The sequence below is a fragment of the Chiloscyllium plagiosum genome, unplaced genomic scaffold (assembly GCF_037043375.1).
Source record: "Chiloscyllium plagiosum isolate Xiang-an unplaced genomic scaffold, Cpla_swu_hap1 HiC_scaffold_13, whole genome shotgun sequence".
NCBI lineage: Eukaryota > Metazoa > Chordata > Chondrichthyes > Orectolobiformes > Hemiscylliidae > Chiloscyllium > Chiloscyllium plagiosum.
The window spans coordinates 31,757,663-31,771,598 of record NW_028270151.1 but is presented as its reverse complement, the minus strand read 5'-3'; the positions used below and the strand labels follow the sequence as shown (position 1 = coordinate 31,771,598).

General features: G+C 39.7%; 1 protein-coding gene across 1 annotated transcript in view; it reads right to left on the bottom strand.

The window, feature by feature from the left end:
- Positions 1-10,705, bottom strand: part of LOC122556054 (kininogen-like) — a 32,996-nt gene extending 22,291 nt beyond the window's left edge. The window contains exons 1-5 of the mRNA XM_043702460.2: positions 10,462-10,705; positions 7,845-7,955; positions 6,620-6,707; positions 2,475-2,650; positions 771-884 (exon numbers count right to left, since the gene is read on the bottom strand). Coding sequence (XP_043558395.2) covers positions 771-884; positions 2,475-2,650; positions 6,620-6,707; positions 7,845-7,955; positions 10,462-10,689 — 717 coding nt within the window. The 5' untranslated portion in view covers positions 10,690-10,705. The remainder of the gene's footprint in view (positions 1-770; positions 885-2,474; positions 2,651-6,619; positions 6,708-7,844; positions 7,956-10,461) is intronic.
- Between the last annotated feature and the right edge of the window lie 3,231 nt (positions 10,706-13,936).

Sequence of the window (13,936 nt, the reverse complement as noted above, 5' to 3'; positions counted from 1 at the left end):
GGAAGTTGAGTGAAGGAGTTTCAGATGTGACTTTCAAAAGGGTATTTATAAACACTTGAGGGAAAAATATTTGTAGGGTTACATACAATGTGTAAGGAACTGGGACGAATTGAATTGATCTTCATGACAGCTCTCCTGAATTGTACAGTCCAAATAGTTTTTTGCAGGGCTGTAGGTATTCTTTGATTTTATGGTTCTTATATCCCAAATCGCCCTTGTGCTACAATCATTTCTGATTTACAAGCATTAGATGGTGTAAGTATGTGCTTCTTGCTTACCACCATCCAAGTGCTGGAGTCTGACATGCCAGTGGGGGAAAACAAGGTGGTGGAATTGTAGGAATACAATGATAATGAAGAAACAGCTTCACTCCTTCTCAAATTTACACACTGCAGCTCAGGAACTGATATGCACTTACTTTTAAAGGCAGGATCAGCACACCAGACATCAATGGCCCACAGGGTGGCAAACAGTATTCAAGGATTAATGAAGAACTACCCAGTGTGTATTCAAAATAACCAGGGAAAAGGCCTGTTTAAAGTTGGAACCAGTATTGTGGTTACAGCCATTTGGCCAGTGAGGTTGGGCAGGCTGTAGAGGCTGCTCTTTTGTCTTTCCCCCTTATTGAAGGATTACCATGAACTTTAGAGTGTTAACTACAGCCACCTTAAAACAACAAACCTAAGACAATTCTGATGTCTTGCATGCGAGTGGCCCATGATGTATTCATAAGCAGAAGAGAAGTAAGGTTGATTCTTAAACTTACTCACTTTTATGCCATCAGCCTTTGCATCACAATCGGGAGGAAGATCATCGGAATCCTCCTTGCTGCATTCAGTTTCCTGGATTGAGAACTTCAATGCATAAATAATTCCAGCTACCACCTGATTAAAAGGATAGTTTTATTAATGCAAACTTGCTGTGAAAAAAACATTATTGGATGTAATCATCATCAGAATGGTCTTCATTTTGCCTCAGTGTTTAGGTTTAGCATTGTTTGATAATACAGCAAGGAAAAGGGATTACAGACAACAGGCAAATTGAGACACATCAACAGCTATTGAAACATACACTCAAAAATGTAATTTGCTTCTCACTTTTCAAGACAACATCTGAATAATGAACAGACTGTTCAACCATTGGGTGGAATAAGATGGTGGTACATCACTGGATGATTGATAAGAATCCTATCTTCTGGATTTTGCTGACCAAAGTTTGGCCAACATAATCCAAAACAGAAATCGCCAATCAGGTGATGTGTTAGCAATGAATCTTAGGGATGAGATAATGGTTCAATTTGATAGGAAAATCAAAAGTTAAAAACAAAAAAAGGAGCAAATATATAATAGAAAACAAGAAAGTAAGTTGAGAAAAAAGGATAAGGGTGATCAGATTGAATCTTTAAATTTCATATTGTATTTTAGGAACTAGGTGGCTTAATGAAACATGATTGAAATAAAACCCTTGTGAAATTCAATATTCTCTAAATTTAATATTATTTTTGATTCAGGACAAGTGAATTAGCTTCAAGCTTATGACATCATTCAGCTTTTAAGATAAAATAAAGAGAAGGAAGATCTGTTTTGATGGCACAATGGAAATTTCACTTCACAAGAAAATAACTTATCAGGACCCAACATTGGAGAACAAATCTTCTTAATTCCCTTTTGATTGACGTTGGACGACAGAGAAGATTTTCAGAGCTTTCACACTAAATGTGAAATGATGTGGCTGAAGATTAGGAAAGGGAGGTTGCAAATACTCATTGAAGGAAAACCTTGATGGAAGTTATTTCTTGGTGTTTACTCCATCATTTTTCTAGCCTTAACATTTCTCAGTTGGATATCTGTCTTAAAGTAAAGACTCAAATGGGGTCCTGTCTTCTCAGGTGGGGAATATAATCATAGAATTCCTACAATATGGAAACAGACCATTTAGCCCAACAAGTCTACACTGACTCTCCGAAGAGTATCCCACCCAGACCCATTCCTCTACTACTCTACATCTCCGATGATGAATGCACCTGACCTACACAATGCTGAACATTATGGGCAATTTAGCACGTCCAATTTACCTAACCTACATATCTTTGGACTCTGGGACGAAATCGGAGCACCTGGAGGAAACCCATGCAGACACAGGGAGAATGTGCAAATTCCACACAGACAGTCGCCTGAGGCTGGAATTGAACCAAGGTCACTGGCGCTGTGAAGCAGCAGTGCTAACCACTGACCCACCATTCAAAAAAATGAATATTATCTCATATGGATTGTGTTCCATGCAACAAACTTAATGAGTTGAAAGAAATGCCATCCTGGGTGGAAGATGTGTTTGTGTTTTACTCTTCCTGGAATACTCAACAAAGAGGGTTATAAACCAACAGTAAGATCTAGAAGATGATCAGAACCAGGCTACGCAGAAACATGGAAGATAGCTACACTTCGTGTTGGCACACTTGCAAAGAATGATCTAACCTGACTAGTGAACTTGAAAACGTGGTCACGCTGAAAGTAGTTTGTATGATTGCTCTCATTGTTAAACTTTGCAATAGCAAGTGCAATTGTTTCATTTAATTTGTGGTGGTCAGTTGGCAAATCTATTGGACATCCAACGCAGAATCCACGTTTTGGTACAATCGGTGTGTGATGATCTAGGAAACAATGCTAGAGACAATTAGTTTACAAACACACAGATGAAATTATTTATCATGGAACAACTATTAATCAGTACCATAAAATCATAGAAGATTACATAGTCCATTGCCCCATTGCTAGTTTCCCCAAGAAAGCTATTCACTCTTTCTCTTCCCTTTCCCTTAGAAAGGTTTCAAGAGAGAGAAATTGCTCCCAACCACTCCCTTTGTATTTCATATAACACGTGAAGATAACAAGTTGATACATGTTCCATAATTTGCGTTGTATAATTTGGACAACTAGCTTGGCTTAGTTTGTAGAAGTCCCCCTGCTGGCTTAGACATTTATGCACTCAGTTCACTCTTCACACCAACTTCATCGAAAGAGATCCAGTTTTCAACAGTTTCTATTACTCAAGAGTGTCTTCAAAGGAATATTAAGAAGTTAATTCACTGGATAAACAAGATGGAGTTTAATGTGTGAAAATGTGAGATTATACACATTGGTGGGAAAAATAGAAAACAGAATACTACATAAATGGAGTGAGACTACAGAAGTCTGCACCACATAGGAATCTGACCATTCTTGTGCATGGTTCAAAACAAGTGAATCTGATTGTTTTGACACTATCATAACCCCAAATTAATTAAGGATACATTGAACTTTTAAGTGGAACATATGGTTCTTTTACATAGAAAACATATAGAGCACAAGGTGGCAGAGAACGTAAATTGAATGTTTTTCCAAAACCCCTGTTGTAGTTAAACTGAGTCCTGGGAAGGAACCATGGAAATTTACACCTGAAGAATGTCAAGGGTACTTCACTTGCACTGTTCCAAATAGTGAAATGACATTCAAAAATTGAACTGTGATCTCCTCTGGCTTGTGTCCCATTCAACAAGCTTAATGAATTGAAAGAAATACCATCCTAGGTTGAAGATGTGTTTATGTTTTACTCTTCCTGGAATACTCAACAAGTAGGGTTATAAACCAACAGCAAACCATGGTCTGTGTATGTGCTAGCTTATTGTTCAATTCCACCAGGCTAAAGTATGCTGGGATGGGTCACAGCCGAGAACCTCCCTTAGCCCTTTCCTAGCTTGTGAAAGTAAAAGGAAAAAAGTCTCTGATTGCTGAAAACAAGTCATCAGCAAATCCATTGTTGATGGAAACAGGACAAATTCCTTTTAGCTAAATACAAAACCGAGAATCTCTAAACAACCATGAAGACAAAGTCTGTGCTATCCTAGAATCATCCAGTTTAACAACTGCCACATTTCATAATCTATTTGTCACTGACATGCTAATGACTGATGTATATGCTCCTTTATTCATTTTACATTGGGATTCCCTCATTGTAACCTGTATGTTTGTGTATTGTATTTTATTAAATTTGATTATCATACAGAGAACAAAGGAAGATGGTTGTTCATTTCATTCACTTATAGGATGTGTTTGTCATTGGCTGGCCAGCATTTATTGCCAATTCCTACTTGCCCTTAAGAAGATGATAATGATCTGCCTTCTTTAATCACAGCAGTCCACATGCTGTAGATTGACTTACAATGCTGTTAGGGGAAGTTCCAAGATTTTGACCAAGTGACAGTAAAGAAATAGTGATTTAGGATGGAGAATCGCTTGAGGGGAACTTGCAGGTGGTGGTGTTCCCATGTATGTGCTGTCCTTGACCTTCGAGATGGAAGTGGTTGTGGGTTTGGTAGATGCTGTATAAGGATATTGATGGATTTCTGCAGTGCATCTTGACAGTAATACATACTGCTGCTATAGAGCATCGGTGGTGGAAGGAGTGAATGCTTGTGGATGTGGTGCCAATCAATTGTGTTGTTTTTTTCCTGGATGATGTCAAATTTCTTGAATATTGTTGGAGCTGCATCCATCCAGGAAACTGAGGAGTATTCCATTACACTTGTGTCATGTAGATGCTGGCTTTGGGGAAATCAGGAGATGAGTTACTTGTTGCAGTATTCTTAGCTCCAGACCTGCTCTATAGCCACTGTGTTTCTATAACCAGTCCAGTTTAGTTTCTGCTCAATGGCAAAATGCTTCCCCAGGATGTTGATAGCGGAGACATACAATTATGGTGACACCATTGAATGCCAAGGGGTGACGGATAGATTGCCTGGTGTTTGTGTGGTGTGGATGTTACTTGCCGCTTTTCAGCCCAAACCTGGCTAATGTCCAGACCATGTTACATTTGGAGAATGGTTTGCTCCAGTATCTGTACATTGTGCAATCATCAGTGAAAATCTCCACATTTGACCATATGATGGAGAGGTTACTGATGAAGCAGCTGAAGATGATTGGGCCCTTGGACACCATTCTGAGGAACTCCTGCAGAGATATCCTGCAGCTGAGATGACTGACCTCCCACAAACACAATCATCTTTCTTGGTGCCCGATATGACTCCAACTAGCATAAATACTGCACTCCACCCCCACCTCACCCCACCCCAATTTCCACTGATTCAATTTTTGCCAGTGCTGCTTGATGAAACTCTTGGGTCAAATGCAATCTAGATGTCAAGGGTTGTCACTCTCACCTGTTGGAAATCAATCAAATCAGATCCAGAATGACACTATAGGAGTTCATCAAAGTAGTGTTCTGGATTCAACCATCTTCAGTTGCTCCATCTGCTGAAACTTATCTCATGTTGGGTAAATCTTCTCCCCATTGTAAGGTCAGAACTAGGGATGTTCAGCAATTGATTGCACAATGTTCAGTACGGTTCACAACTCCTCAGATTCTGAAGCGGTTTATACCATTTGCAACAATACCTGCACAACATTCAGCCTTGTGCTAGCAAGTGTCAGCATACACTTGAGCCACACAAGTGTCAGCCAATGACTATTTCTAACAAGAGTGAATGTAATCATCACCCTTGGCATTCAATGATTTTACTACTAGTGAATCCCCCACTGTGAACATCCTAGGGACTACAGTTGACCAGAACTTCAAATAGATCAGTCATAGAAATACTGTGTCTACAACAGCAGATTAGCAGTTAAGAATTCTGGGCAAATAACTCACCTAACTTCCCAAACCCTGTCAACAAATCAATTCAGGATGTGATAGAATACTCTAATTGTCCGAATTACTACAAAACCAGCAAAACTCAAAACATTCAGAATCTTCCAAGTTGAAGCAGCCCACTGGTTTAACACCCCATACACAAAATTAAACATTCAGTCCCTCCATGAACATAATAGCAGCAGTGTGTTCCACCTACAAGGTACATTGCAACAACTCATGAATGCTTGGAGTTGAGAAACCTCACAGGAAGTGGATGTGTACTTCAAATGTCTTTACAGTGGGATTATTATAGATAGGTGATTGATTTTGTTAATGTAGATTTATAGGCTACAGGGCCTCTGTGGTCTGTATGGCTCAATAACTGACTCTAATGGGCACAGTTTCAGAATAAGGAGTTAAATCTTTAAGTAGGTTTAAGGAGAAACTTCCTCCTTCTGAGAATTGTGAATCTTTACAATTCTCAACACAAGACCTGGGAGGATGAGCCATTAAATATATTCAAAATAGCGATGGACAGATTTTTAAACAAGACTGGGGTTAAGGATTTGTATTGATAAGGAAGGTTCAGGCCAAGATCATTTCAGGCTATGATTTTTTGCATGACAAAGCAAGCTTGAGGGACTAAATGGCTTAGTCCTCTTTCTATTTCTCATGCTGTTTTGCACCAGATTGCTTTGTAGGTCCTACAGGAACGCTGACTTAGCAGGACAGATGCTTGAAAGTCAGGCAGCCTGAAAATGATTTGACAGACATGAGTAATGTGCATCCGGAAGCTTGGCAGATCCTGCAAACATACCCAAATTATTCAAAAGAGGTCCTAGTGTTCTCCTCAAATCCTCCGAGAGTGTGCACTAGCCATTGATTGCATCCCTGAAAGTAAGGCATAACTTATCTTACCCCACAACCTATTAAGTAGCATTTTAGTGTCTCATACCTGAATCGATGGAGCAATTATATTCAGCCACATCAACTATTCTGTCGGTTTTATGGATGTACACATTTGACACACAGTGACCTGTAGCCTAAAACCAAACATCAGAATTAAGAAAAATATCTGCAATTTACGTACAAGAATCCGTCCATGCACCAAGTTTGTTTGGAATATTGAACGTTAAGAATGAATGCATTAAGATGGAAATGTATAGATGTTCACAGGTGTCAAGTTTTCTTGGGATTTTCCAGCTTCTATTTAGTTGGCCAGCCTACAATCAGCAAATAGAGAGTTTGAGTTGAAAAGTGTGTTGCTGGAAAAGCACAGCCGGTCAGGTAGCATCCGAAGAGCAGGGGAGTCAACATTTTGATAATAAGCTCTTCATCATATTCCTGATGAAGATCTCATGCTCAAAATGTCAACTCTCTGCTCCTCAGATGCTTCCTGACCGGCTGCGCTTTTCCAGTGCCACATTTTTCAACTCTGATCTCCAGCATCTGCAGTCCTCACTTTCTCTTAGAGAGTTCCAGAGCCCAGTACATGGCAATGGTAAAATGACTGGACAGGATAGGGATAAGGCTGCCAAGACCTGCAGTCAATAGCAAGCACTTAGCATCTGCTCTTTCACTGCTTGTTTGAAGCACAAGGTGTGACACCAAGCAGTCTAGGTATAAATGAAAATTATACTCATATCATGTCTTTCACACACTTAGGATGACCCAAGACACCTTACAGTGAATTAAGCACATAAAATGTACTAACTGTTGCAATGTAGGTAAAGGAGATAAGGTAACACAGCCAACAGAAGTATCTCCCCATCACTGCAGAATCTCTTCTAGTATTGTAAACTGTTCCACTCGCAAGTCTTCTTTCATGTTTTTATTTCTTCACAGCAAGCAGCATCCTAATGAATCTGTGCTTTACCATTGCAAACACCTTCCGTCACACCAGGAACTTCACCGCCTCCTACCCCCTCCCCCCGCCACCCCCCTTCACCCCTTGCTATCCACTACTGAAATGCAACAGAAATTCTGTTTTTATGTCCAACTGAGGTCCCTGTTACACTTACAGGGACATTCCAACAGTGGAGTTGAAAAAAATTGCTGAAGAAATTCCCTGCCTAAAGAAGTCTCCAAACAGTGTGCTCAACAAGGTATTTATTAATCGGGTAAAGTTGTTGCAAATGTTTAGTGAATGGGTGCTCCGAATAAATAATCAGAAAACTTACAGCGTTTTCTTGGGCTTTGTAGCTGCAGTCTTTCCAGATTTTCGCATTGCCAACAGAGCAATCGGTTTCTTGAATTGAAAATTTGATAAAATAACGTCTTCCACGTAATCCCTATTAAAATAGATTTTTTTCAGACAAACCTTTTTGATTCTGCGACTAAAATGTTGAAATAAAATTCAGAGAACCCTTGCTTGTATCATTACATTAGTTCATAAGGACTCCACAACAACACTGCCAGGAATTTTCTTAAAAATATTAAGTGATACAATGGCTGGTATTATTCCAACTTCTAAATGGTTGCGCTCTACAAAAAATGATTACATTAATAGAAAGTCTTATACAGTGTAATAAAATAAAAGCAAGATGCTGTGAATGCTGGAAATCTGAAACAAAATCATAAAATGTTGGAGAAACTCAGTAGGTCTGGCAGCATCTGTGGAAAGAAAAGAAGAGTTAATATTTTGAGTCTGTTAATGACTCTTCTTTAGAACTGTCTCTTGCATAAAGTAATCCGTTGTGACAATGCTTATAAATATGTTACTTTTTAGAACTGTTTAATTTGAAGTGGTAAAGAGGGGTATAAAATGCAACTTGTCCTCATCCTGTTTGACAACAAGCCTTGTGAGTGGTTGCTATGGGAACAAGTGAGGCACAAATGGATTCAGTGAGAAGGAAGTGCAAGATGTTTGCACTAGTGTTTAAACTGCAAGTCCTGGAACACAGGGACATTTTATGAGGGTCAGGGTTTACAACAGGAAAGAATGAAAAAAGACCCTTCTGAAATATGTACCATTCTTTGGGGGCTTGACAGCATAGATAGCAATGCTTAAAAATGTGTTGCTGGAAAAGCGCAGCAGGTCAGGCAGCATCAAAGGAGCAGGAGAATCGACGTTTCAGGCATGGCTTTCCCTCATGGGACAGTCAAGGACTAGAGGATATAAAATCTCACAGCAAGAGGTTATCCATTGAAAAAGGATGAGGAGATATGTGGGATATACAAAGACCTGGGGTACAGAATTTGGGGTGAACTGGAGCAAAGAAATTCAAAGAAAGTGGGGACTTACAGGTGGACAAAAGGGAGAAAACTTTGATTTGGACAGGCTGAGCCAGGCAAAACCTATCTAAAATTAACAGCAGAAGGTTAATAAGATTTAGGACACTTGGGAAGGGAACAACAAACAAAGGTATGATAGAGTGAGGGGAAAGATATAATTTGTATGAAGCTTGTGTGTCAGTCTGTTGACAACAAGCACACCAAAACAATGTGTACATGAGAGGTGAAACCTCCATAGGCTGCAAGTTTCCTTCTAGATCCTTGACAATTTGAAAAAAAATGTCTTCGATGTTCTCAGAACTGTGAGAATGTTCATATTCTGGGGAAAATAACAAGAGAATACATTTAAAATATTGAAAGGCTGTTCAGCTACTGAGTATTTCTTTTGCTCGTGTACTGAAACTGCTGAAGATCTTCCTACTGGTGACAATTTATTCCTCACTCTAAATAATCACAAGCCAATAAAATTACAAATTCCGTCTCTAATATACCTACATTATTCTCCTCCCACATAATACTCCCAAAATACCAGCACAGACTCTTCATTTCACAATCAATGGCTGCTTTCAACAGAGTTATATTTTGCTGGTCTCTGATGCTCAGATTAATTGGAGCTGGCAGCAAAAAGTGAGTTTTTAAACCAGGGTTTCTGAGGCAATTTGCACTTCAGGCAGGTTCCACAAGTTTGTGCATTTCATTGTTGAGCCTCCCTGGCATTCCTGTCATGATACAAATGTCAGAAATTTTCTTAGATTGCATTCATTGAATTACCCTTCGTTAACAGACATTTCTTCCTTCTGGAGGGGACAGAAAAAGCAGCTTTTGAAGAAATGTGCACCAATGTCCAGTCAGGCTCAGCTTTTGAGCTAATGTAATTTGAGCAGAAAACTTAGGACTCAGACTGACTTGCAACTATATTCTATTACCTCAAGCAGATTAAACCATGATTTTATGTTCAGCTAGATTATTCTTCTTGCAAGTCAAATATATGAGTTGTACTATTTGCACTCTAAGACAGTGAGTTTTGACCTCACAATCACATAGCACTCTTAATTTGTTTCTTTTTTCCTTTCAATGTGATAAAACATAAAATTGAATTATGATAATGTTAAGAATTTGTACTCATTCCAAGTAGTCATAGATCAGTCAACAACGAATCAGCGATATGGCAAGCCGATCCAACATAGCCATTTAGTGCATTGGGTACCATGTTGGTGAAGCATTGAGGTCCTGTGTACTGATGTGACATATTGGAATTCTTACATACTGAGCCATGCCTCTGTAAAATATAAGTTTGCCCATATTTTTCCCACAAGAATCTCAGCTACTATCTAAGGAATGTGTTGAACAGAAGTTAAGTAATGGGAAGACATAGGTGGTAAACCTTCTCCCAGTGATCAGTTAAAGAATGGCTAAAACCTGATAGCATATCAATCTACATAACGTGGAGAAACCGAAGGCTCAAATATTTTTTAAAATATGCCAAACATGCATTAAGGTTTAATAGAGCAAGAAAATGATCAATATGCATGCATTTTACAGCAGAGTAAGGGATCCACTCACCTGTGCCTCAGCTTGTTGGACTTGGTCAAGAGCATATTGATGGCCACTTTTCTGCTCAGCATTGAATTTACGGAGCGTGAAATCTGCAGCAACGAGAACCTCTGGATTATTACAGTCAATGGGGTACGGTGGAGAGAGTACACTTATCTCGGGCTCAATTACAGGTTCTGATTCTGCATCTACACATAATAGTTGAATGGTGAAGATTGCAACGTATAGCAGCTTCATACTGATTAGAGGGATATAGAGCACACCGTCTCTAAACAGAAATCAACAATAAAGAAAAATCAGGGCAGTAAATTGCATTATGTCAGTAACTCAGGCAAATATTTTGGAAGTTGGGCGAAGCCAACTTTTCAGTTAATGTTTGAATTTGCTTGTGCAATGTGTCTTATATTTGTTCACCATATTTAAACAGATTTGATATCAGCCTAACTGTAGTTAAAAGGTGTCCTTGCCCTCAAGATAAGTAGGTTAAATGTTTCAACACTGATGTTGTGCTGGCTCTTCAATCCTCAACCACCCACTCACAATGACACCAAGGTTTGGCAACTCATAGCCAGAACTGATGGGAATACCATGTGTTGCATGCATTGTTGTGCATAGTTAATGAATAATTCAAAGGTTACCAAATTTTTTGAAATGATTATTTCTTTCAAATTTGCTGATCAGTTTAGGAACATTCCATTAGTTTGAACCTTGTTTTGTGATTTCTTGGTCATGTTACCATGCTCACATAACTATGAAATATAGGCACAATTCAAACTTAGTTTCTTGCTTCTAAAATCACAAAGAGGCAGCAGCCAGAGCAGTAAACAGTAGGTCTGATAATATGTAGAATAAAATAAAGAACTGCAGATGCCGACAATCTGAAACAAAAACAGAAACTGTTAGAGAAACTCAGCAGATCTGGTAGCATGAGTTCTGAAGACGGGTCACCAGACATGAAACGTTAACTTTGCTTCCTCTCCACACATGCTGACAGACCTGCTGAGTTTCTCCAACTATTTCTGTTTTTATTTCCAATTATATGTAGGATTGATTTAACAAATTTTAGGTAAGTAACCTTCACAACTTCTTTAACAATTAAAGGTTCACGAGACTCTGAGCGCAATAGTTAAATTACTAAACTACTAATCTGGAGATGTAAAATAAGAGGGAAGATGGTGGGTGTTAGGGATAATGTCTCTGGATTAGTAATCCAGAACTCTGGGCTAATGTTTTAGGGAGAATCCCACAGTGGCAGATGGTGAAATTTGAATTCTATACATTTAAAAAATTGAGGTTTTTTTTCTTTTTTTTAAAACAGCCCATGAACAGGCCCTTCAGCCCTCCAAGCCTGAGCCGATCCAAATTCACTGTCTCAACCTATCGCCCAATTCCTAAGCATCTGCATCCCTCTGCTCCCCACCTACTCATGCATCTGTCCAGACGCACCTTAAATGAATCTACCGTGTCTGCCTCTACTACCTCTGCTGACAATGCATTTCAGGCACCTACCACCCTCTGTGTAATGTATTTGCAGCATATATCCTTCTTAAACTTCCCACCTCTCACCTTGAACGCGTGACCTCTTGTTATTGAATCTTCACCCTGGGAAAAAGCTTGTCTCTATCCACCCTGTCTATACCCTTCATGATTTTCTAGACCTCAATCAGGTCCTCCCTCAATCTCCTTTTTTCTAATGAAAACAATCTTAACCTAATCAACCTCTCTTCATAGCTAGCACCTTCCATACAAGGCAACATCTTTTTAAACCTTCTCAGCACCCTCTCCAATACGTCCATATCCTTTTGGTAATATGGTGACCAGAACTATACATGGTATTCTAAATGTGGCCGAACCAAACTCTTTAACAATTTTAGCATGACCTGCCAGCTCTTATACTCAATACCCCATCCAATGAAGGCAAGAATTCCATATGCCTTCTTCACCACTCTATCCCCTGTGCAGCCACCTTCTTGAACTCCCAGATCTCTCTGCTCATCAACTTTTCCCAAGGCTCTTGCGTTTACAGTATCGTTTGCTCTAGAATTAGACATGCCAAAATGCATCACCTTACATTTGCCTGGATTGAACTCCATCTGCCACTTCACCGCCCAACTCTCCAGTCTATCTATATTCTCCTGTTTTCTTTGACAGTCCCCTATGCTTTCTGCTACTCCACCAATCTTCTTACCATCTGCAAACTTACTGATCAGACCAACAGTGTCCTCTTCCAGATCATTCATGTCTACAACAAACAAGAATGGCCCCAGCACTGATCCCTGTGGAATACCATTGGTCACTTTACTCCATTTCAAGAAACTCCCTTCAACTACTATTCTCGGTCTCCATTTGCTCAACCAGTTCTTTATTATCCTAGCTAAAACACCCTGTACACCATGTGACTTCACTTTCTCTATTAGATTACCATGGGGAACCTCATAAAGCACCTTACTAAAGTGCATGTATATGACATCTATAGCCCCTCCTTCATCTATCAACTTGGTCACTTCCTCAAAGAACTCTTAAGTGGTAAGGCATGATCTACCCCACACAAAACCATGTTGCCCAGCACTGATAAGCTCATTCTTTTCCAAATATAAATAGATTTTATCCCTCAGTACATTCTCCAGCAACTTTCCCACCACTGACGTCAGGCTCACTGGTCTGTAGTTACCCAAACTAACCCTACTGCCCTTCTTGTACAGGGGGACTACACGAGCAACCTTCCAGTCCTCTGTAGCATCCTTAAACACAGGTGAGGGCCTCAGCTATTTCCTCTCTCACCTCCCTCAGCAACCTGGGATAGATCCCATCTGGTCCTGGGGATTTGTGCACCTTAATATCCTTTAGCCTACCCTACACATCTTCCTTCCTTATGTCAACGTGATCCAGAGTAAATAAACTTCTATCTCTAATCTCAGCATTCATCACCTCCCGTTCCTCAGAATCTCACCCATTTTCTCAGATTCAACACATAACCTTCCTTCCTGATCCTTTAGTGGACAAACCCTTTCTCTGGTTACCCTCTTGCTTCTTATGTAAGAATAAAGGGCCTTGGGATTCTCCCTAATTCTGCTCGCCAAAGCTATTTCATGACCCCCTTTTAGCCGCTTGATTCCTCGTTTAAGAATGGTCCTACTCTCCCAATCTTCCTCCAAAGCCCATTCTGTTCTTAGCTGCCTGGACCTTATGTACACTTCCCTTTTCCTCTTGGCTAGTCGCACAATTTTTCCTGTCATCCACGGTTCACAACTCTTGCCTTTCCTATCCCTTGTTTTCAAAGGGACATGCCTATCCTGCACTATCTTCAACCTATCGTTGAAAGCCTCCCACATTCCCTTCAAATAGTTGTGTCCAATCCACATTTCCAAGCTCCTGCCTAATTTTGATATAATTGGCCTTGGCCCAGTTTAGTACTCTTCCCTTCAGATCACTCTCATCTTTGTCTACAAGTATTCTAAAACTTACAGAATTGTGGTCACTATTC